The sequence below is a fragment of the Oncorhynchus keta genome, chromosome 15 (genome assembly GCF_023373465.1).
Source record: "Oncorhynchus keta strain PuntledgeMale-10-30-2019 chromosome 15, Oket_V2, whole genome shotgun sequence".
In the NCBI taxonomy this organism is placed as follows: Eukaryota; Metazoa; Chordata; class Actinopteri; order Salmoniformes; family Salmonidae; genus Oncorhynchus; species Oncorhynchus keta.
The window spans coordinates 9670241-9694472 of NC_068435.1; the positions used below are offsets into that span (position 1 = coordinate 9670241).

Below are 24232 nucleotides of genomic sequence, written 5' to 3' on the forward strand. Positions count from 1 at the left end.
AACTTGTGGAATAAATTCTTGTTTGTTATTTTTAAGTTGTAATTGATTATATATCGATTGATTATATACCAGATCCTACATGAAGGAGTTGATTTGAAATTGGGGCATTCCTCTAGTCCCAAGTCTGTAACACTGTGTTGTGTGAATCGTTTTAGAATCGTTTCGCCTAGATTTATTCTTAAACAGACAAAGCCCCAAGTACCATTAAATGGTAGGGAAATCAATGAATCATCGTCATTTTGCCCAAGAATTTGATTTGATTTGTATCACAAGAAAACGCAACAGCAATAATAAGTCGAAGGTCACAGGAGCAGAGGCCACTGCCATGTAGGTGTGTGTGTGTGTGTGTGTGTGTGTCTGTGCCCGCTGTGCAGGGCCAGGAGGGAACAGATTTAGCAGGGGAGGTAGAGAAGGGATGAGAGCATTAAGCCTGATAAGCGGGTTGCGAATAACAGGCCCCAGGAACGGGACTGCACTAGACCGGCCAAAACCGTTAAGAGGCATAGAGAGAGATGGAGAGAGAAAGATAGAGTTAACAACCTCAGTGCTACCGTTATTGAGATCAAGTGCTAATGCCTTGGTCAGTACCATCGAGACCATGCCTCTATTGTCATGGTTATTATATTATTATTATTATATTATTATTATTATTATATTATGATTAGATTGTGGAGAGAATCAGGATGCTGACAGATTAAACAGTTTCTGCCTCTCTTGTTCTGTCATTTATTTGTTCGTTCTCTCTACTCCCCCTTTCATCCAGATGTCAGCTCAGATAGCCTCCAGATTGGGGGGGGGGGCATTCCCTCCCATAGCAGAGTGGTGCTTTCTACACACACACACACACACACACACACACACACACACACACACACACACACACACACACACACACACACACACACACACACACACACACGCCATATAGGCAGGATCACTAATCCTGCCTATATGGCAGGATTAGTGATCCACATTAATGCCTGTCTCCTCCCCTGTCGGCCTCCTGCCACCTCATTGGCCGCTCCTCTCAGGACCACCGCTGACTGTAGATCCCCGTGGCGACGACCGGGGAGGGGGGTTCCACTCTCGCTGTGGCAATGGGGAGGCGACCACTCACATCAAATCACCGACCAGCTGGAGTAAAAACAAATTAATTGGGAGAAAAATAAGCATTGTGAAGGAAAGAGATGACAACAACAACAAGGGATTAACCGTCGGCTCCAACTGAGCAATCAGGAAGTCTGTTTAAAACTGCACCAAAAAACACACACCCAGTTTCTCTCTCCCTCTCCTCAGTGCTAAGCTGCTGGTCAGAGTGGACAGCTGTTCAAAAACTAGGAGGATGGAGATGCATACAAAATGAAAAATAGCCCTCGGGGCTCGGGTGAAAGACGCATTCTACATCCTCTTGTTTTTCAATGCCGCCTTCCTGTATTTGTTTTGAAGATGAGGCAATAAGCCCGGACATGCTGTGGAAATAGAACGACTGAGCGAGAAGAGGGAGAACTAGTGCAGCGTGTGTCAGCTCTGAGGCATTGACCAATGAACAAGCAGCGCACGACAGAAAGAGAGAGGGAGACGGACGGTGACAGCCTGTGATGCGAGGAGGAAAGCGAGAGAGCGAAGAGCAGGACTGGAAGGTCATTTAGACGAGATGGAAATAAACGAGGATCCGCCACCCTTTGACGACACCTGTCTACAAGGCTATCCTCAACACCAATCAACAACATAGCTGGACTCCTGCTACATCCACATATAGGGGAAACCCTCCACAGAACCTGACTCAACCTGTCATTCCGAGAGGAATGTCCCTTGTGAAGAGGACAATCCTACCTTGCGCTCCTGTCCTTTTCTTAGTGTACCTAATCAAAAAAACTTGGTCACTTGTTATGGCTGGCTGACCACAACATCCCCTTTTTGAATGAAACCCAAGAAGTGTCTACAGAAAAGAAGAATGGATAATTTTGACAGCTACGACGAGGAATAGCATGTCTGTTGTTCGCCCAAGGTGGACCAGGAAACCACTGGACTGAGGCTATTGGAGAGATGACTGACTGACTGACTGACATTGCCATGGGAGAGATGGCAGACTGACTGACTGACTGACATTGCCATGGGAGAGATGGAAGACTGACTGACTGACTGACTAACTGACTGACTGACATTGCCATGGGAGAGATGGCAGACTGACTGACTGACTGACTGACATTGCCATGGGAGAGATGGCAGACTGACTGACTGATTGACTGACTGACTGACTGACTGACATTGCCATGGGAGAGATGGCTGAGTACCAGCGACTGGATGAGACATCGGACTACCAGCGACTGCCCAGCGTTGACGAGGAGGTAGTTCACTTCACACCCACACCGATCATGGAGCGATGGTCACTTTGTTTTCTGACAGCACTGCTGCCTAACTACTCATCAGTAGAGAACATGAGGCCTTCATTATGACATGGCAGAAAGTGTGTGTGTGTGTGTGTGTGTGTGTGTGTGTGTGTGTGTGTGTTTTCAAGTCCTGTATTCTATTACTTATGAGTCATTATTTATTAGGTGAAGTATTTCAAGTCGACTGATTTTAAAGAAATTCTTTCAGATCTCTGTTCATGTGATAGTATCTTGTTGAAGTCTAGTGCTTTTGTATTTGACCCTGAATATAAAGAACACCACCAGGCTAATGTATCGTGTGTGTGTGTGTGTTCCAGGTACCCATCTGTCAGTATAGTTGTTGCCATCTACCATTCATTGAACAGATGCAGTGATTATGACTAGGCTAGGCTAGGCTAGGCTAGGCAATGCATAGCTATATTTTTTGCGTCTATCTGTTATGGTCTGTGTGTCTGCTCAACCCTTCAGATCATGACTGTCACTTTTTCTCTGTCTCGCTCGCACGCACACACACACACACACACACACACACACACACACACACACACACACACACACACACACACACACACACACACACCCAGCCCACGTTATTGAATGCGGAACCGTGAGGTCATTGATGAAGTGCTGCTGAATGACTTTTGTGATGGGACGCACCCACACCCTCCTCTGTCCTCCCTCTCCATCCATCCCTCTCTCCTTTTCTTTCCCTCCTTTCTCACTAGTGTGATATGCAGTCATTAGAGGGCTGTCTGTCTCTCTGAGGAGGTGGCCATGTCTCTGTGCTGACAGAGTAGCCTGTTCTGTTAGGTCAGTGGAGGAGGTGGCCATGTCTCTGTGCTGACAGAGTAGCCTGTTCTGTTAGGTCAGGGGAGGAGGTAGCCATGTCTCTGTGCTGACAGAGTAGCCTGTTCTGTTAGGTCAGGGGAGGAGGTGGCCATGTCTCTGTGCTGACAGAGTAGCCTGTTCTGTTAGGTCAGGGGAGGAGGTGGCCATGTCTCTGTGCTGACAGAGTAGCAGGTCAGTGGAGGAGGTAGCCATGTCTCTGTGCTGACAGAGTAGCAGGTCAGTGGAGGAGGTGGCCATGTCTCTGTGCTGACAGAGTAGCAGGTCAGTGGAGGAGGTGGCCATGTCTCTGTGCTGACAGAGTAGCAGGTCAGTGGAGGAGGTAGCCATGTCTCTGTGCTGACAGAGTAGCAGGTCAGTGGAGGAGGTAGCCATGTCTCTGTGCTGACAGAGTAGCCTGTTCTGTTAAGTCAGGGGCGGCAGGGTAGCCTAGTGGTTAGAGCGATGGACTAGTAACCGGAAGGTTCAAACCCCTGAGCTGACAAGGTACAAATCTGTCATTCTGCCCCTGAACAGGCAGTTAACCCACTGTTCCTAGGCCATCATTGAAAATAAGAATTTGTTCTTAACTGACTTGCCTAGTTAAATAAAGGTAAAATAAAACATTTTTAAAAAAGGGGAGGAGGTAGCCATGCCAGGCATGTGTGTTCTGAGAATTTATTACCTTTTGGTTTTTCATCTTCTGTACATTACCCAGCGTGTGTTTTGTCTTTATTCTTCTCTTTCTTGTCGGTTTGTCCAGTCCAGTCCACTACAGTTCAGTCCAGTCCAGTCCACTACACTACACTACACTACACTACACTACACTACACTACACTACACTACACTACACTACACTACACTACACTACACTACACTACACTACACTACAGGACATACTTTGCAAAGTAGCCGTGTGTGTGTGTGTGTGTTCTGTGACCATGTTGGTCCTCTGGTGTGTATGAATGTGTGTGGCCTTGGGTTGACGTTGCAGTTTTCTGAGCAGTGAAGGTGAATCGGGGGATGCAGAGCTGCAGCTTTCTGCTTTCTGCAGCATTTCTCTCCCCTTACACAGCAGGCTGCTGTTACCTCATGAACTGGAGAGGGAGGGATATTTTAATTGTTTTATTTTACCTTTATTTTACTAGGCAAGTCAGTTAAGAACAAATTCTTATTTTCAATGACGGCCTAGGAACAGTGGGTTAACTGCCTGTACCTTGTCAACTCGGTTTGAACTTGCGACCTTTCGGTTACTAGTCCAATGCTCTAACCACTTGGCTACCCTGCCGCCCCATATAGAGAGAGGGGAGGGTGGAGAGGGGGAGAGAGAGGAGGTTGGGGAGAGACAGGAGGTTGGGGAGAGAGGGGAAGGTGGGTGGGAAGAGGTAGGGAGGGGAGGGTGGATGGGAAGAGGGAGGGGAGGGTGGATGGGAAGAGGGAGGGAGGGGAGGGGAGGGTGGATGGGAAAAGGGAGGGAGGGAGGGAGGGAGGGAGGGAGGGAGGGAGGGAGGGAGGGAGGGAGGGAGGGAGGGGAGGGTGGATGGGAAGAGGGAGGGGAGGGTGGAGAGGGGGAGAGAGAGGAGGTTGGGGAGAGACAGGAGGTTGGGGAGAGAGTGGGAAGGGGGGAAGGTTGGTGGGAAGAGGTAGGGAGGGGAGGGTGGATGGGAAGAGGGAGGGGAGGGTGGATGGGAAGAGGGAGGGGAGGGTGGATGGGAAGAGGGAGGGATGGGAGGAGAGGGTGGATTGGAAAAGGGAGGGAGTGAGGGAGGGAGGGAGGGAGGGGAGGGTGGATGGGAAGAGGGAGGGGAGGGTGGAGAGGGGGAGAGAGAGGAGGTTGGGGAGAGACAGGAGGTTGGGGAGAGAGTGGGAAGGGGGAAGGTTGGTGGGAAGAGGTAGGGAGGGGAGGGTGGATGGGAAGAGGGAGGGGAGGGTGGATGGGAAGAGGGAGGGGACGGTGGATGGGAAGAGTGAGGGGAGGGTGGATGGGAAGAGGGAGGGGAGGGTGGATGGGAAGAGGGAGGGAGGAGAGTGGATGAGAAAAGGGAGGGAGGGAGGGAGGGAGGGGGAGGGTGGATGGGAAGAGGGAGGGAGGGAGGGAGGGAGGGAGGGAGGGAGGGAGGGAGGGAGGGAGGGAGGGAGGGAGGGAGGGAGGGAGGGAGGGTGGGAGCGAGGGTGGGAAGAGTGAGGGAGAGAGGGGTGGGTGGGAGAGAGAGGGGAGGGTGAGAAGAGGAAGGGAGGGAGAGAGCGAGGGATGTAGGGAGAGAGCAAGGGATGTAGGGGGAGAGAGGGTGAAGGATGTAGGGTGAGGGAAGGATGGAGAGAGATGCAGAGAGAGAGAGATGGAGAGAGAGAGAGATTGAGAGAGAGTGATGGAGAGAGAGAGAGGGAAAGAGAGAGATGGAGAGAGAGTTGTTTTCTTTTGAACAGGTACTGTATATGAATGAACCTAGCTATAAATAATGAATCACTGAAGCTTGCTCTCAGCTTTTCTCCCCCAGGAGGGTTGTGTGGAGATCACTTGGCTGGCTAGTTGACTGGCTGGCTGGCTGGCTGGCTGGCTGGTTGACTGGCTGGGTGACTGGCTGGCTGGCTGGCTGGTTGACTGGCTGGTTGACTCGCTGTTTGGCTGACTGGCTGGTTGACTGGCTGGCTGGCTGACTGGTTGACTGTCTGGTTGGCTGGCTGTTTGGCTGGCTGACTGGCTGGCTGACTGGCTGGCTGACTGGCTGGTTGACTGGCTGGCTGACTGGCTGGTTGACTGGCTGTTTGGCTGGCTGTTTGGCTGGCTGGTTGACTGGCTGGCTGACTGGCTGGTTGACTGGCTGTTTGGCTGGCTGTTTGGCTGGCTGGTTGACTGGCCGGCTGACTGGCTGGTTGACTGGCTGTTTGGCTGGCTGGTTGACTGGCTGGCTGACTGGCTGGTTGACTGGCTGTTTGGCTGGCTGTTTGGCCGGCTGGTTGACTGGCTGGCTGGCTGACTGGCTGGTTGACTGGCTGTTTGGCTGGCTGGTTGACTGGCTGGCTGACTGGCTGGTTGACTGGCTGTTTGGCTGGGTATTATTTGCAGCCTATTTTTTTGTCCTCCAAGCCCCAACAACTATGTCTTGTTTACACCAGTGATCCCTCTCTCCAGCATACTGCGCTATGTGCGACATATGTTTTCCTCTGGCTAAAAAAAACACTGAATTATGGAAAAAATACTGTCAAACTCTCAATACCACTGCAGCACCATTTTTCTCTGACTTTGTTCATGCGAAGGCGGTGATTGATTGGGTTATGTCATGTTGTAACAAAACGTTGCAAAACATTTTTGCAACATTGTTTCTTATTGGACAAGGTCAGTTGTTTCACAATTTTTTTTCTCTTTCATTTTGTGCCAACTGAACATCACCCAGTTCTCTGCCACAGTGCTGGTCAGGGATGGAAGGACAGGAGGGGCATTGAAAAAGGGGACTCATAGGCGCTGTGATGTGTGGCATTAGGTTGGGAGTCCCACTCTCTGCCAAAGCTCCATCAATCCCCTTGTGCTCTTGTGCTCCAAACCCGAAAAAATCCTGTGTTTCTGTTTCATGAGCTGAAATAAAACATCCCAGAAATGATCCATATACACAAACCACTTATTTCTCTCAAATCTCATGCACAAATGTGTATACATCCCTTCTTGGCCAAGATAATCCATCCACCTGACAGGTGTGGCATATCAAGAAGTTGATTAAACAGCATGATCATTACACAGGTGCACCTTGTGCTGGGGACAGTAAAAGGCCACTGTTTTGTCACAATACAACACAGGCTTTGAGGGAGCATGCACTTGGCATGCTGACTGCAGGAATGTCCACCAGAGCTGTGGCCAGAAAATTGAATGTTGATTTCACTACCATAAGCCGCATCCAACGTTGTTTTAGAGAATTTGGCAGTACGTCCAACCGGCCTCACAACCACAGACCACTTGAATGGCGTTGTGTGGGCGAGCGGTTTGCTGATGTCAGCGTTATGAACAGGGTGCCCCATGGTGGGGTTCTGAAATGGGCAGGCATAAGATACGGACAATGAACACACAGTAGTGCATGGGTAAAATCACCGGGGAAACCAATCCAGAAATGTTGCTCTATGACCCCCCCACAAGCTTTATGGGACTGAATTTGGTACCGCCGATGTGCCAACTTCTGTCTGTAGTGTTTGAACTCGTGATGTGCTGTTTGCAAACGATCCGTTCTTTTACAAACGACTCATTTTACGAACTCCAGAGTTATGATTCGTTTTTCTGATTTGTTCATTTTAGTTGTTTGTTTGACCTGCTTGCGCTGGCCGCAATGAGTCCTGCAGCAGGACTAATAACACTCTCCTCCTGACCACCAACTGTCTGTCATATGTTCCCACCATGCACCAACTGTCTGTCATATGTTCCCACCATGCACCAAACTGTCTGTCATATGTTCCCACCATGCACCAACTGTCTGTCATATGTTCCCACCATGCACCGACTGTCTGTCATATGTTCCCACCATGCACCAAACTGTCTGTCATATGTTCCCACCATGCACCGACTGTCTGTCATATGTTCCCACCATGCACCAAACTGTCTGTCATATGTTCCCACCATGCACCGACTGTCTGTCATATGTTCCCACCATGCACCAAACTTTCTGTCATATGTTCCCACCATGCACCAAACTGTCTGTCATATGTTCCCACCATGCACCAAACTGTCTGTCATATGTTCCCACCATGCACCGACTGTCTGTCATATGTTCCCACCATGCACCAACTGTCTGTCATATGTTCCCACCATGCACCAACTGTCTGTCATATGTTCCCACCATGCACCAACTGTCTGTCATATGTTCCCACCATGCACCAACTGTCTGTCATATGTTCCCACCATGCACCAAACTGTCTGTCATATGTTCCCACCATGCACCAACTGTCTGTCATATGTTCCCACCATGCACCGACTGTCTGTCATATGTTCCCACCATGCACCAACTGTCTGTCATATGTTCCCACCATGGACCAACTGTCTGTCATATGTTCCCACCATGCACCAACTGTCTGTCATATGTTCCCACCATGCACCAACTGTCTGTCATATGTTCCCACCATGCACCGACTGTCTGTCATATGTTCCCACCATGTACCAACTGTCTGTCATATGTTCCCACCATGCACCAACTGTCTGTCATATGTTCCCACCATGCACCAACTGTCTGTCATATGTTCCCACCATGCACCAACTGTCTGTCATATGTTCCCACCATGCACCGACTGTCTGTCATATGTTCCCACCATGCACCAACTGTCTGTCATATGTTCCCACCATGGACCAACTGTCTGTCATATGTTCCCACCATGCACCGACTGTCTGTCATATGTTCCCACCATGGACCAACTGTCTGTCATATGTTCCCACCATGCACCAAACTGTCTGTCATATGTTCCCACCATGCACCGACTGTCTGTCATATGTTCCCACCATGCACCAAACTGTCTGTCATATGTTCCCACCATGCACCAACTGTCTGTCATATGTTCCCACCATGCACCAAACTGTCTGTCATATGTTCCCACCATGCACCAACTGTCTGTCATATGTTCCCACCATGGACCAACTGTCTGTCATATGTTCCCACCATGGACCAACTGTCTGTCATATGTTCCCACCATGCACCAACTGTCTGTCACATGTTCCCACCATGCACCAACTGTCTGTCATATGTTCCCACCATGCACCAACTGTCTGTCATATGTTCCCACCATGCACCAACTGTCTGTCACATGTTCCCACCATGCACCAACTGTCTGTCATATGTTCCCACCATGCACCAACTGTCTGTCATATGTTCCCACCATGCACCAACTGTCTGTCATATGTTCCCACCATGCACCGACTGTCTGTCATATGTTCCCACCATGTACCAACTGTCTGTCATATGTTCCCACCATGCACCAACTGTCTGTCATATGTTCCCACCATGCACCAACTGTCTGTCATATGTTCCCACCATGCACCAACTGTCTGTCATATGTTCCCACCATGCACCGACTGTCTGTCATATGTTCCCACCATGCACCAACTGTCTGTCATATGTTCCCACCATGGACCAACTGTCTGTCATATGTTCCCACCATGCACCGACTGTCTGTCATATGTTCCCACCATGGACCAACTGTCTGTCATATGTTCCCACCATGCACCAAACTGTCTGTCATATGTTCCCACCATGCACCGACTGTCTGTCATATGTTCCCACCATGCACCAAACTGTCTGTCATATGTTCCCACCATGCACCAACTGTCTGTCATATGTTCCCACCATGCACCAAACTGTCTGTCATATGTTCCCACCATGCACCAACTGTCTGTCATATGTTCCCACCATGGACCAACTGTCTGTCATATGTTCCCACCATGGACCAACTGTCTGTCATATGTTCCCACCATGCACCAACTGTCTGTCACATGTTCCCACCATGCACCAACTGTCTGTCATATGTTCCCACCATGCACCAACTGTCTGTCATATGTTCCCACCATGCACCAACTGTCTGTCACATGTTCCCACCATGCACCAACTGTCTGTCATATGTTCCCACCATGCACCAACTGTCTGTCATATGTTCCCACCATGCACCGACTGTCTGTCATATGTTCCCACCATGCACCAACTGTCTGTCATATGTTCCCACCATGCACCAACTGTCTGTCATATCTGACATAAGGTAAATAGATCAGGGTCATGGAGAAGAAAACTCCATGTTTATGACTGATGATTGATCACATGGTGGAAGAATAAATTCAATTAATTGATTATTGAATGTTATGATTAAAAGAGCTTTGTAGAACTAAAACATGCACAGTCTCTGGTCAACAAACTCAAACTGGAGAAAGAATCGTTTGAGACGGTGCAGTTCACGAACGATATTGTGCTTTTCACCCTCACAGCAGTCAAGCACCTCAACTGCCACACCTAGATAATCGTATTTATATGTTTAGCAATCAACAAAATGTAAGTTTTAAAGCACACGTCTACAAGACTGAGTCACAAATGGCAGCTCCAATAAGCCTCCTATGGTGAACAAGAGGCTTGTAGAATCATGACTCTTGAGTTTTCAGTTCATCGGTAGGGGGTCCTGCATGCTCTGGTATTACTGAATCAAATGAACGGAATTAGTCGAAAGATTCGTTCTTTTAACTGAACGAGTCAAAAAAGATCTGAGTCAGTAAAAAGACTTCCCATCACTAGTCAGAAACGGTCCTACAAACTAATATGACCCCACCATTGGGGAAGGAAAGCTCTCTTTGTCCTGTCATGATGATCAGGAGCCAGATGCAGGACATCCGCTCGCTCTCTTACGAGCTGTGAATCCACAACACAAAGAATTCCATCTATTTTAATGAACACAACAAGGACATGTCACTGTCAGTGTGAGTACCAGTTTGGAATGAAAACGTCTTGAAAATATATGAGACCAACCAACAAGAACTATCAAGGAACCATGGCGGGATGTTTTGGCTCCCCTGGTTGTGTTTCTTCGACCCAGAGAAGATGAAGAAAAGTGTAGACGGAGTCTGATCCTCCTCTCCAACGGCTGTCATCACCCCAATGTTCCAGAAACACTGCAAAAACATTCCATTCGCGTTAGCCGAGCAGTATCGCTAAACGGCACCGGCTGGATCCTCCTCGGACATTCCTCCTTTAATTAGTGCTGCCGAAAAAGCAAACAGCCTGCCATGGAAGGGGAGAAAAGCAGCTGGTTTGGATTTATTTATAGTCTGCACAGATAACATATTTTTGAGGGTTAGCAGGCAGGAAATAAAGCCAACATCAAATAAAGAACATACTGTCGGCCCGAAAGCCGTGAGGGAATGGAGAGACTGTAGGGAGGAATGAATGAGAGAGGAAGAGAGAGGCAGAGGAAGAGAGCAGAAGAGAGAGGGAGATGGGTGCTGGGTTAGACAGACAGGGTGTAAATGTGGTGGGGACAGCAAACAAGTGGGAGGAGAGAGGCAAGAGAAGGGCTGACTGGGTCAGAGGGAGAGAGGGGAGAGAGTCATTGAGCGAGGAGGTGAGAGATTCAGTCAGAGAGCTGTAAGAGTTAGTGTAAAAGACGGAAGACGGAAGACGGGGGGCAATGCAAATAGTCTGTGTAGCCATTTGATTACATGTTCAGGAGTCTTATGGCTTTGGGATAGAAGCTGTTTAGAAGCCTCTGGGACATAGACTTGGCGCTCCAGTACCGCTTGCCGTGCAGTAGCAGAGAGAACAGTCTATGAATAGGGTGGCTGGGGTCTTTGACAATTTTTAGGGCATTCCTGATATAGAGGTCCTGGATGGCAGGAGGCTCGGCCCCAGTGATGTACAGGTGCCTAGTGCCTTACGGTCGAAGGCCAAGCAGTTGCCATACCAGGCAGTGATGGTGCAGCTGGAGTGGAATGCAGTGGCTGTATGGTAACATGCTGTACATGACGTCAGACTTTCACCTAACTGGTTTTGGCTGACAGGCGTTCGGTAGTTGCCCTATCCCTCCTACTAATTGACAGACGTTCGGTAGTTGCCCTATCCCTCCCTGCTAATTGACAGACGTTCGGTAGTTGCCCTATCCCTCCCTGCTAATTGACAGACGTTCGGTAGTTGCACTATCCCTCCTACTAATTGACAGACGTTCGGTAGTTGCCCTATCCCTCCTACTAATTGACAGACGTTCGGTAGTTGCACTATCCCTCCTACTAATTGACAGACGTTCGGTAGTTGCACTATCCCTCCCTGCTAATTGACAGACGTTCGGTAGTTGCACTATCCCTCCTACTAATTGACAGGCGTTCGGTAGTTGCCCTATCCCTCCCTGCTAATTGACAGACGTTCGGTAGTTGCCCTATCCCTCCCTGCTAATTGACAGACGTTCGGTAGTTGCACTATCCCTCCTACTAATTGACAGACGTTCGGTAGTTGCCCTATCCCTCCTACTAATTGACAGGCGTTCGGTAGTTGCCCTATCCCTCCCTGCTAATTGACAGACGTTCGGTAGTTGCCCTATCCCTCCCTGCTAATTGACAGACGTTCGGTAGTTGCACTATCCCTCCTACTAATTGACAGACGTTCGGTAGTTGCCCTATCCCTCCTACTAATTGACAGACGTTCGGTAGTTGCCCTATCCCTCCCTACTAATTGACAGGCGTTCGGTAGTTGCCCTATCCCTCCTACTAATTGACAGACGTTCGGTAGTTGCCCTATCCCTCCCTGCTAATTGACAGACGTTCGGTAGTTGCCCTATCCCTCCTACTAATTGACAGACGTTCGGTAGTTGCCCTATCCCTCCCTGCTAATTGACAGACGTTCGGTATTTGCCCTATCCCTCCCTGCTAATTGACAGACGTTCGGTAGTTGCCCTATCCCTCCCTGCTAATTGACAGACGTTCGGTAGTTGCCCTATCCCTCCTGCTAATTGACAGACGTTCGGTAGTTGCCCTATCCCTCCCTGCTAATTGACAGACGTTCGGTAGTTGCCCTATCCCTCCTGCTAATTGACAGACGTTCGGTAGTTGCCCTATCCCTCCTGCTAATTGACAGACGTTCGGTAGTTGCACTATCCCTCCTGCTAATTGACAGACGTTCGGTAGTTGCCCTATCCCTCCCTACTAATTGACAGACGTTCGGTAGTTGCCCTATCCCTCCTACTAATTGACAGACGTTCGGTAGTTGCCCTATCCCTCCCTACTAATTGACAGGCGTTCGGTAGTTGCCCTATCCCTCCCTGCTAATTGACAGACGTTCGGTAGTTGCACTATCCCTCCTACTAATTGACAGACGTTCGGTAGTTGCCCTATCCCTCCCTGCTAATTGACAGACGTTCGGTAGTTGCCCTATCCCTCCCTGCTAATTGACAGACGTTCGGTAGTTGCCCTATCCCTCCTACTAATTGACAGACGTTCGGTAGTTGCCCTATCCCTCCTACTAATTGACAGACGTTCGGTAGTTGCCCTATCCCTCCTACTAATTGACAGACGTTCGGTAGTTGCCCTATCCCTCCTGCTAATTGACAGACGTTCGGTAGTTGCCCTATCCCTCCCTGCTAATTGACAGACGTTCGGTAGTTGCCCTATCCCTCCTGCTAATTGACAGACGTTCGGTAGTTGCCCTATCCCTCCTGCTAATTGACAGACGTTCGGTAGTTGCACTATCCCTCCTGCTAATTGACAGACGTTCGGTAGTTGCCCTATCCCTCCCTACTAATTGACAGACGTTCGGTAGTTGCCCTATCCCTCCTACTAATTGACAGACGTTCGGTAGTTGCCCTATCCCTCCCTACTAATTGACAGGCGTTCGGTAGTTGCCCTATCCCTCCCTGCTAATTGACAGACGTTCGGTAGTTGCACTATCCCTCCTGCTAATTGACAGACGTTCGGTAGTTGCCCTATCCCTCCCTGCTAATTGACAGACGTTCGGTAGTTGCCCTATCCCTCCTGCTAATTGACAGACGTTCGGTAGTTGCCCTATCCCTCCCTGCTAATTGACAGACGTTCGGTAGTTGCCCTATCCCTCCTGCTAATTGACAGACGTTCGGTAGTTGCCCTATCCCTCCTGCTAATTGACAGACGTTCGGTAGTTGCACTATCCCTCCTGCTAATTGACAGACGTTCGGTAGTTGCCCTATCCCTCCCTACTAATTGACAGACGTTCGGTAGTTGCCCTATCCCTCCTACTAATTGACAGACGTTCGGTAGTTGCCCTATCCCTCCCTACTAATTGACAGGCGTTCGGTAGTTGCCCTATCCCTCCCTGCTAATTGACAGACGTTCGGTAGTTGCACTATCCCTCCTACTAATTGACAGACGTTCGGTAGTTGCCCTATCCCTCCCTGCTAATTGACAGACGTTCGGTAGTTGCCCTATCCCTCCCTGCTAATTGACAGACGTTCGGTAGTTGCCCTATCCCTCCTACTAATTGACAGACGTTCGGTAGTTGCCCTATCCCTCCTACTAATTGACAGACGTTCGGTAGTTGCCCTATCCCTCCTACTAATTGACAGACGTTCGGTAGTTGCCCTATCCCTCCTACTAATTGACAGACGTTCGGTAGTTGCCTATCCCTCCTACTAATTGACAGACGTTCGGTAGTTACCCTATCCCTCCTACTAATTGACAGACGTTCGGTAGTTGCCCTATCCCTCCCTGCTAATTGACAGACGTTCGGTAGTTGCCCTATCCCTCCTACTAATTGACAGACGTTCGGTAGTTACCCTATCCCTCCTACTAATTGACAGACGTTCGGTAGTTGCCTATCCCTCCTACTAATTGACAGACGTTCGGTAGTTACCCTATCCCTCCTACTAATTGACAGACGTTCGGTAGTTGCCCTATCCCTCCCTGCTAATTGACAGACGTTCGGTAGTTACCCTATCCCTCCCTGCTAATTGACAGACGTTCGGTAGTTGCCCTATCCCTCCTACTAATTGACAGACGTTCGGTAGTTACCCTATCCCTCCTACTAATTGACAGACGTTCGGTAGTTGCCTATCCCTCCTACTAATTGACAGACGTTCGGTAGTTGCCTATCCCTCCTACTAATTGACAGACGTTCGGTAGTTGCCCTATCCCTCCTACTAATTGACAGACGTTCGGTAGTTGCCCTATCCCTCCTGCTAATTGACAGACGTTCGGTAGTTACCCTATCCCTCCCTGCTAATTGACAGACGTTCGGTAGTTGCCCTATCCCTCCCTGCTAATTGACAGACGTTCGGTAGTTGCCCTATCCCTCCTGCTAATTGACAGACGTTCGGTAGTTGCACTATCCCTCCTACTAATTGACAGGCGTTCGGTAGTTGCCCTATCCCTCCCTGCTAATTGACAGACGTTCGGTAGTTGCCCTATCCCTCCCTGCTAATTGACAGACGTTCGGTAGTTGCCCTATCCCTCCTGCTAATTGACAGGCGTTCGGTAGTTGCCCTATCCCTCCTACTAATTGACAGACGTTCGGTAGTTGCCCTATCCCTCCTGCTAATTGACAGGCGTTCGGTAGTTGCCCTATCCCTCCTGCTAATTGACAGACGTTCGGTAGTTGCCCTATCCCTCCTGCTAATTGACAGACGTTCGGTATTTGCCCTATCCCTCCTACTAATTGACAGACGTTCGGTAGTTGCCCTATCCCTCCTGCTAATTGACAGACGTTCGGTAGTTGCCCTATCCCTCCCTGCTAATTGACAGACGTTCGGTAGTTGCCCTATCCTCCCTGCTAATTGACAGACGTTCGGTAGTTGCACTATCCCTCCTGCTAATTGACAGACGTTCGGTAGTTGCCCTATCCCTCCTGCTAATTGACAGGCGTTCGGTAGTTGCCCTATCCCTCCTGCTAATTGACAGGCGTTCGGTAGTTGCCCTATCCCTCCCTGCTAATTGACAGACGTTCGGTAGTTGCCCTATCCCTCCTGCTAATTGACAGACGTTCGGTAGTTGCACTATCCCTCCTACTAATTGACAGACGTTCGGTAGTTGCACTATCCCTCCTACTAATTGACAGACGTTCGGTAGTTGCCCTATCCCTCCTGCTAATTGACAGACGTTCGGTAGTTGCACTATCCCTCCTACTAATTGACAGACGTTCGGTAGTTGCACTATCCCTCCTACTAATTGACAGACGTTCGGTAGTTACCCTATCCCTCCTACTAATTGACAGACGTTCGGTAGTTGCCCTATCCCTCCCTGCTAATTGACAGACGTTCGGTAGTTGCCCTATCCCTCCTGCTAATTGACAGACGTTCGGTAGTTGCCCTATCCCTCCCTGCTAATTGACAGACGTTCGGTAGTTGCCTATCCCTCCTGCTAATTCAAATCAAATCAAATCAAATGTATTTATATAGCCCTTCGTACATCAGCTGATATCTCAAAGTGCTGTACAGAAACCCAGCCTAAAACCCCAAACAGCAAGCAATGCAGGTGTAGAAGCACAGTCGTTCGGTAGTTGCCCTATCCCTCCTGCTAATTGACAGACGTTCGGTAGTTGCACTATCCCTCCTGCTAATTGACAGACGTTCGGTAGTTGCCCTATCCCTCCCTGCTAATTGACAGACGTTCGGTAGTTGCCCTATCCCTCCCTGCTAATTGACAGACGTTCGGTAGTTGCCCTATCCCTCCCTGCTAATTGACAGACGTTCGGTAGTTGCCCTATCCCTCCCTGCTAATTGACAGGCGTTCGGTAGTTGCCCTATCCCTCCCTGCTAATTGACAGACGTTCGGTAGTTGCCCTATCCCTCCCTGCTAATTGACAGACGTTCGGTAGTTGCCTATCCATCCTGCTAATTGACAGACGTTCGGTAGTTGCCCTATCCCTCCTACTAATTGACAGACGTTCGGTAGTTGCCCTATCCCTCCTGCTAATTGACAGACGTTCGGTAGTTGCCCTATCCCTCCTGCTAATTGACAGACGTTCGGTAGTTGCACTATCCCTCCTGCTAATTGACAGACGTTCGGTAGTTGCCCTATCCCTCCCTGCTAATTGACAGACGTTCGGTAGTTGCCTATCCCTCCCTGCTAATTGACAGACGTTCGGTAGTTGCCCTATCCCTCCTACTAATTGACAGACGTTCGGTAGTTGCCCTATCCCTCCTGCTAATTGACAGACGTTCGGTAGTTGCCCTATCCCTCCCTGCTAATTGACAGACGTTCGGTAGTTGCCTATCCCTCCCTGCTAATTGACAGACGTTCGGTAGTTGCCCTATCCCTCCTACTAATTGACAGACGTTCGGTAGTTGCCCTATCCCTCCTACTAATTGACAGACGTTCGGTAGTTGCCCTATCCCTCCTACTAATTGACAGACGTTCGGTAGTTGCCCTATCCCTCCCTGCTAATTGACAGACGTTCGGTAGTTGCCTATCCCTCCCTGCTAATTGACAGACGTTCGGTAGTTGCCCTATCCCTCCTACTAATTGACAGACGTTCGGTAGTTGCCCTATCCCTCCTGCTAATTGACAGACGTTCGGTAGTTGCCCTATCCCTCCCTGCTAATTGACAGACGTTCGGTAGTTGCCTATCCCTCCCTGCTAATTGACAGGCGTTCGGTAGTTGCCCTATCCCTCCCTGCTAATTGACAGACGTTCGGTAGTTGCCCTATCCCTCCTACTAATTGACAGACGTTCGGTAGTTACCCTATCCCTCCCTGCTAATTGACAGACGTTCGGTAGTTGCCCTATCCCTCCTGCTAATTGACAGACGTTCGGTAGTTGCCCTATCCCTCCTACTAATTGACAGACGTTCGGTAGTTTCCCTATCCCTCCTACTAATTGACAGACGTTCGGTAGTTGCCTATCCCTCCTACTAATTGACAGACGTTCGGTAGTTGCCCTATCCCTCCCCGCTAATTGACAGACGTTCGGTAGTTGCCCTATCCATCCTGCTAATTGACAGACGTTCGGTAGTTGCCCTATCCCTCCTGCTAATTGACAGACGTTCGGTAGTTGCCCTATCCCTCCCTGCTAATTGACAGACGTTCGGTAGTTGCCCTATCCCTCCTGCTAATTGACAGACGTTCGGTAGTTGCCCTATCCCTCCCTGCTAATTGACAGATGTTCGGTAGTTGCCTATCCCTCCTACTAATTGACAGACGTTCGGTATTTGCCCTATCCCTCCCTGCTAATTGACAGACATTCGGTAGTTGCCTATCCCTCCTGCTAATTGACAGACGTTCGGTAGTTGCCCTATCCCTCCTACTAATTGACAGACGTTCGGTATTTGCCCTATCCCTCCTGCTAATTGACAGATGTTCGGTCGTTGCCCTATCCCTCCTGCTAATTGACAGACGTTCGGTATTTGCCCTATCCCTCCCTGCTAATTGACAGACGTTCGGTAGTTGCCCTATCCCTCCTACTAATTGACAGACGTTCGGTAGTTGCCCTATCCCTCCTGCTAATTGACAGACGTTCGGTAGTTGCCCTATCCCTCCTACTAATTGACAGACGTTCGGTAGTTGCCCTATCCCTCCTGCTAATTGACACGTTCGGTAGTTGCCCTATCCCTCCTGCTAATTGACAGACGTTCGGTAGTTGCCCTATCCCTCCTACTAATTGACAGACGTTCGGTAGTTTCCCTATCCCTACTGCTAATTGACAGACGTTCGGTAGTTGCCCTATCCCTCCCTGCTAATTGACAGACGTTCGGTAGTTGCCCTATCCCTCCCTGCTAATTGACAGATGTTCGGTAGTTGCCTATCCCTCCTACTAATTGACAGACGTTCGGTAGTTGCCCTATCCCTCCTACTAATTGACAGACGTTCAGTAGTTGCCCTATCCCTCCTACTAATTGACAGGCGTTCGGTAGTTGCCCTATCCCTCCCTGCTAATTGACAGGCGTTCGGTAGTTGCCCTATCCCTCCTGCTAATTGACAGACGTTCGGTAGTTGCACTATCCCTCCTGCTAATTGACAGGCGTTCGGTAGTTGCACTATCCCTCCTGCTAATTGACAGACGTTCGGTAGTTGCACTATCCCTCCTGCTAATTGACAGACGTTCGGTATTTGCACTATCCCTCCTGCTAATTGACAGACGTTCGGTAGTTGCCCTATCCCTCCTGCTAATTGACAGACGTTCGGTAGTTGCCCTATCCCTCCTGCTAATTGACAGGCGTTCGGTAGTTGCACTATCCCTCCTGCTAATTGACAGACGTTCGGTATTTGCCCTATCCCTCCCTGCTAATTGACAGACGTTCGGTAGTTGCCCTATCCCTCCCTGCTAATTGACAGACGTTCGGTAGTTGCCCTATCCCTCCCTGCTAATTGACAGACGTTCGGTAGTTGCCCTATCCCTCCCTGCTAATTGACAGACGTTCGGTAGTTGCCCTATCCCTCCTGCTAATTGACAGACGTTCGGTAGTTGCCCTATCCCTCCTGCTAATTGGGAAAATGTAGAAAATGTTTTTCTGACTAAATAAGGTAAATGCTGTAAATTTAAGTGGACTTTATGTATTTTGAAAGATGAGACATTAAGGATTATGATTTCGATACAACAGCAAACAACACCCGGGAGTCCAAATGTGCACGTCACATTTCCATATCATTAAACTCATGTCATTTACATTGCCAATGTTCCTGATCACTATGTTTGGTGTACAGTTACAAGATGACGTTGTGTCATACCCTGGGTTGTTCTACACATAGCAGAATATACTCAGGTCTCCTTTCTATCCTCACCAAAAATTACAATCTGTTTCCAATGAATTGTGAAAAGCCTAACACTGTAAGATCATATTTTTTTCTATAACTTAGCTAGTCTTGTTGGCAATAGAATAAGCTTTCAAATGATACCCGGCTGACCCAGATTGTGATTTTATAATGGACCGTTTTTGGATTGCGTAAACAACAGTAATTGTGTGACGGCGGGGATGCGGGTTTGCGTTCTTAACTAAACAACTACAAGTGTGCTTGCTCTAGTTCCTCAACTGCACCGCCAGGAAAGAGCGCTCAAAAAAGCACCTTTATAGTTGAAGACTCTTCTTTGAGTCATAAAAGTGCATTGAAATATGCACACTTTGGAAAGGTGTGGGTGTGTGTGCGTGTGTGTGTGTGTGTGTGTGTGTGTGTGTGTGTGTGTGTGTGTGTGTGTGTGTGTGTGTGTGTGTGTGTGTGTGTGTGTGTGTGTGTGTGTGTGTGTGGCCGCTTGGAGACACCAGTTAGTCCTCTGCCTCAACCCCTTGTCATTCTCTTATGTTGCACCTACAACACATTGTCCAGGAATATTCTCATCATGTTACTGTATACTGAAAGTATCCAGAGGATTTTCAGATGTCGTTAATGTGGCAGTGAATGTAAAATACAGATCAAGTCAACAGTGTAATGTTTGGATTCAGTCTTGTGTACTGTTTGGATTCAGTCTCGTGTACTGTTTGGATTCAGTCTCGTGTACTGTTTGGATTCAGTCTCGTGTAACGTTTGGATTCAGTCTCGTGTAACGTTTGGATTCAGTCTCGTGTACTGTTTGGATTCAGTCTCGTGTACTGTTTGGATTCAGTCTCGTGTACTGTTTGGATTCAGTCTCGTGTACTGTTTGGATTCAGTCTCGTGTACTGTTTGGATTCAGTCTCGTGTACTGTTTGGATTCAGTCTCGTGTACTGTTTGGATTCAGTCTCGTGTAATGTTTGGATTCAGTCTCGTGTACTGTTTGGATTCAGTCTCGTGTACTGTTTGGATTCAGTCTCGTGTACTGTTTGGATTCAGTCTCGTGTACTGTTTGGATTCAGTGTCGTGTAATGTTTGGATTCAGTCTCGTGTACTGTTTGGATTCAGTCTCGTGTACTGTTTGGATTCAGTCTCGTGTAACGTTTGGATTCAGTCTCGTGTACTGTTTGGATTCAGTCTCGTCAGGTGAACTCTTGTCCTCAAATTTGGTCTAATAATTTTCCCATAATCTCCAAAATGTTTTAATTGCTACCGTGTTTATGCATGTACTTTTCATCTTCCTTCTGTAAGAAACATTTCAATGTATCCCTATCCATGTAGTTATAGGGCAATTCCCACCAGTTTAAAGGGTTGAGATCCTAACATACTGTAAGTAGGGGGTGCACAGGAAACGAGTTCTCCATCCTGCAGTTCAATCTGACCTCAAATCTGAACTCACATCTTCCTTCAGCCGAATACCATGGAGCCTCTGTCCTCGACACGGAGCACTTCCCTGTCCGTCTACGAGAGGGAGGGAGGGAGGACAAGGAGAGAACATGGGGTAGAGGGAGATGGAAAGGGAAAGGAGAGAAAAAGATGGTGGAAGAAAAGTGAAACAGGCAGAGAGACTGAAAGGGAGAAAGAAAGCGAGGGGTAAACGAGGCAGAGAGGGAATAACAGGAATCACCAAGCTGACTGAGCCAAGCCATCCAGCAAGTGAGAAAGAGGGGAGGAGAGAGAGGGAGGAGAGAGAGGCAGGAGAGACAGGGAGGAGAGAGAGGCAGGAGAGAGAGGGTGGAGAGGCAGGAGAGAGAGGGGGAGAGAGAGGGAGGAGAGAGGCAGGAGAGAGAGGGGTGGAGAGAGGCAGGAGAGAGAGGGAGGAGAGAGAGGGAGGAGAGAGGCACGAGAGTGAGGGAGGAGAGAGAGGGAGGAGAGAGAGGCAGGAGAGAGTCAGGAGAGAGAGGCAGGAGAGAGAGGGTGGAGAGGCAGGAGAGAGAGGCAGGAGAGAGAGGCAGGAGAGAGAGGGAGGAGAGAGAGGCAGGAGAGAGAGAGAGGAGAGAGAGAGAGGAGAGAGAGAGAGGAGAGAGAGAGAGAGAGAGAGAGAGAGAGAGAGAGAGAGAGAGAGAGAGAGAGAGAGAGAGAGAGAGAGAGAGAGAGAGAGAGAGGGAGGAGAGAGAGAGCCCGAGACATAATTATTTGCCAGCTTTGCTCAAAACAGAAGGAATAGATCGTCCTCCCAATGCAAACACTTATGTGCACCACAAGCAAATACACAAACTCGCTCACTAAAATACCATACCACACATACAGATACACTCTGTGAGTCATCACGCCGCCATTCTCCACTTTTCTCTCGGCCCGACCTGGCAGCTCTGAGTGAATCTAGGCGAAAACCAAGTCGCTGCTATTTTTAGCCCCACGATGGTGGGGATGGATAAACGAATGGACAGGAGCTGGGCACACGGAGGAGGGTAGAGAAGAGGGCAGGAACTGGGCAACATTGGGCTATACCTCAGCCAACTTCGCAAAGCTGCTGGAGAAACTGACACAGTAACAATTCCTCTGGATTTATCCTTCTCACAAATGAACAGTTCCTCTGGATTTATCCTTCTCACAAATGAACAGTTCCTCTGGATTTATCCTTCTCACAAATGAACAGTTCCTCTGGATTTATCCTTCTCACAAATGAACAGTTCCTCTGGATTTATCCTTCTCACAAATGAACAGTTCCTCTGGATTTATCCTTCTCACAAATGAACAGTTCCTCTGGATTTATCCTTCTCACAAATGAACAGTTCCTCTGGATTTATCCTTCTCACAAATGAACAGTTCCTCTGGATTTATCCTTCTCACAAATGAACAGTTCCTCTGGATTTATCCTTCTCACAAATGAACAGTTCCTCTGGATTTATCCTTCTCACAAATTAACAGTTCCTCTGGATTTATCCTTCTCACAAATTAACAGTTCCTCTGGATTTATCCTTCTCACAAATTAACAGTTCCTCTGGATTTATCCTTCTCACAAATGAACAGTTCCTCTGGATTTAGCCTTCTCACAAATGAACAGTTCCTCTGGATTTATCCTTCTCACAAATGAACAGGTCCTCTGGATTTATCCTTCTCACAAATGAACACTTCCTCTGGATTTATCCTTCTCACAAATGAACACTTCCTCTGGATTTATCCTTCTCACAAATGAACACTTCCTCTGGATTTATCCTTCTCACAAATGAACAGTTCCTCTGGATTTATCCTTCTCACAAATGAACAGTTCCTCTGGATTTATCCTTCTCACAAATGAACAGTTCCTCTGGATTTATCCTTCTCACAAATGAACAGTTCCTCTGGATTTAGCCTTCTCACAAATGAACAGTTCCTCTGGATTTAGCCTTCTCACAAATGAACAGTTCCTCTGGATTTAGCCTTCTCACAAATGAACAGTTCCTCTGGATTTATCCTTCTCACAAATGAACAGTTCCTCTGGATTTATCCTTCTCACAAATGAACAGTTCCTCTGGATTTATCCTTCTCACAAATTAACAGTTCCTCTGGATTTATCCTTCTCACAAATGAACAGTTCCTCTGGATTTATCCTTCTCACAAATTAACAGTTCCTCTGGATTTATCCTTCTCACAAATTAACAGTTCCTCTGGATTTATCCTTCTCACAAATGAACAGTTCCTCTGGATGTATCCTTCTCACAAATGAACAGTTCCTCTGGATTTATCCTTCTCACAAATGAACAGTTCCTCTGGATTTATCCTTCTCACAAATTAACAGTTCCTCTGGATTTATCCTTCTCACAAATTAACAGTTCCTCTGGATTTATCCTTCTCACAAATTAACAGTTCCTCTGGATTTATCCTTCTCACAAATGAACAGTTCCTCTGGATGTATCCTTCTCACAAATGAACAGTTCCTCTGGATTTATCCTTCTCACAAATTAACAGTTCCTCTGGATTTATCCTTCTCACAAATGAACAGTTCCTCTGGATTTATCCTTCTCACAAATGAACAGTTCCTCTGGATTTACCCTTCTCACAAATTAACAGTTCCTCTGGATTTATCCTTCTCATTTGCCAGGGTAGTGGGTTCGATTCCCGGGACCACCCATACATAGAATGTATGCACACATACATGACTGTAAGTCGCTTTGGATAAAAGCGTCTGCTAAATGGCATATATTATTATTATTATTATTTGTTAGGTTTCTTTAGATTGTTCCTGTGTTATGCCCCGTGATGGAATGTAGCCTGGCTACAAGAGCTCTTGAAGTTTTATTTTTCCCGGGATTGGAAACAGGATCGTTGGAGCGCTCTCTCAGGGTTCCCTCTCCGGGGAATCTCATTGCTCTGATACTGTCAAGCCACAGAAGCAGGTGTCTCTGAAGATTTTTTTTTTTTTTTAAACTCTCTCTCACACAGAATTTGGGATGCGGCGTTTCGACAAGCTCATAATGTCTTTCCCTTTCCTGGCACACTTCCATGTGTACATAGTAACTAGTTTCGTTGACAAGTTGTTATGGTGAATAGGTATGGTGGTGGCTGTTCTGGCAATAGTACCATAAGTAAAATACTTCTGTCAAGGAAGAGGAATTTGGGTGAAGATTAGGTTCTTCAAATGAAAGACTTGTGGGTCGCCTATGCTTGAATGGATCTATCCTATGTCCAACATGTACACATCTCACATGTTGCTCAACCTGTCCACACCCACTAACCATTTTTGATATGTACGATCACTTAACATTTCTAAGCCAGCGTTCAGTTGCGATCATGTTTTTAGTTCGAAGCCAGACAACCGTTGGTTTCCTACTGGAATTCGTTCATATTCTGAACAGAGGTTGGTCTCACTGACCACATTTACATGCTCACAGTA

The 24232-nt window shown here is 48.1% G+C and overlaps 1 protein-coding gene across 3 annotated transcripts in view; it reads left to right on the forward strand.

The window, feature by feature from the left end:
* Positions 1–24232, forward strand: part of LOC118395167 (activated CDC42 kinase 1-like) — a 178421-nt gene that overhangs the window by 50708 nt on the left and 103481 nt on the right. For 2 of the 3 annotated variants that reach the window (XM_052463245.1, XM_052463246.1), the window contains exon 1: positions 2131–2348. The exons of the other annotated variant lie outside the window; for it this stretch is intronic. In XM_052463245.1, coding sequence (XP_052319205.1) covers positions 2274–2348 — 75 coding nt within the window. In that variant the 5' untranslated portion in view covers positions 2131–2273. Of the gene's footprint in view, positions 1–2130; positions 2349–24232 lie in introns of those variants that run through there. 3 annotated transcript variants of the gene reach the window in all.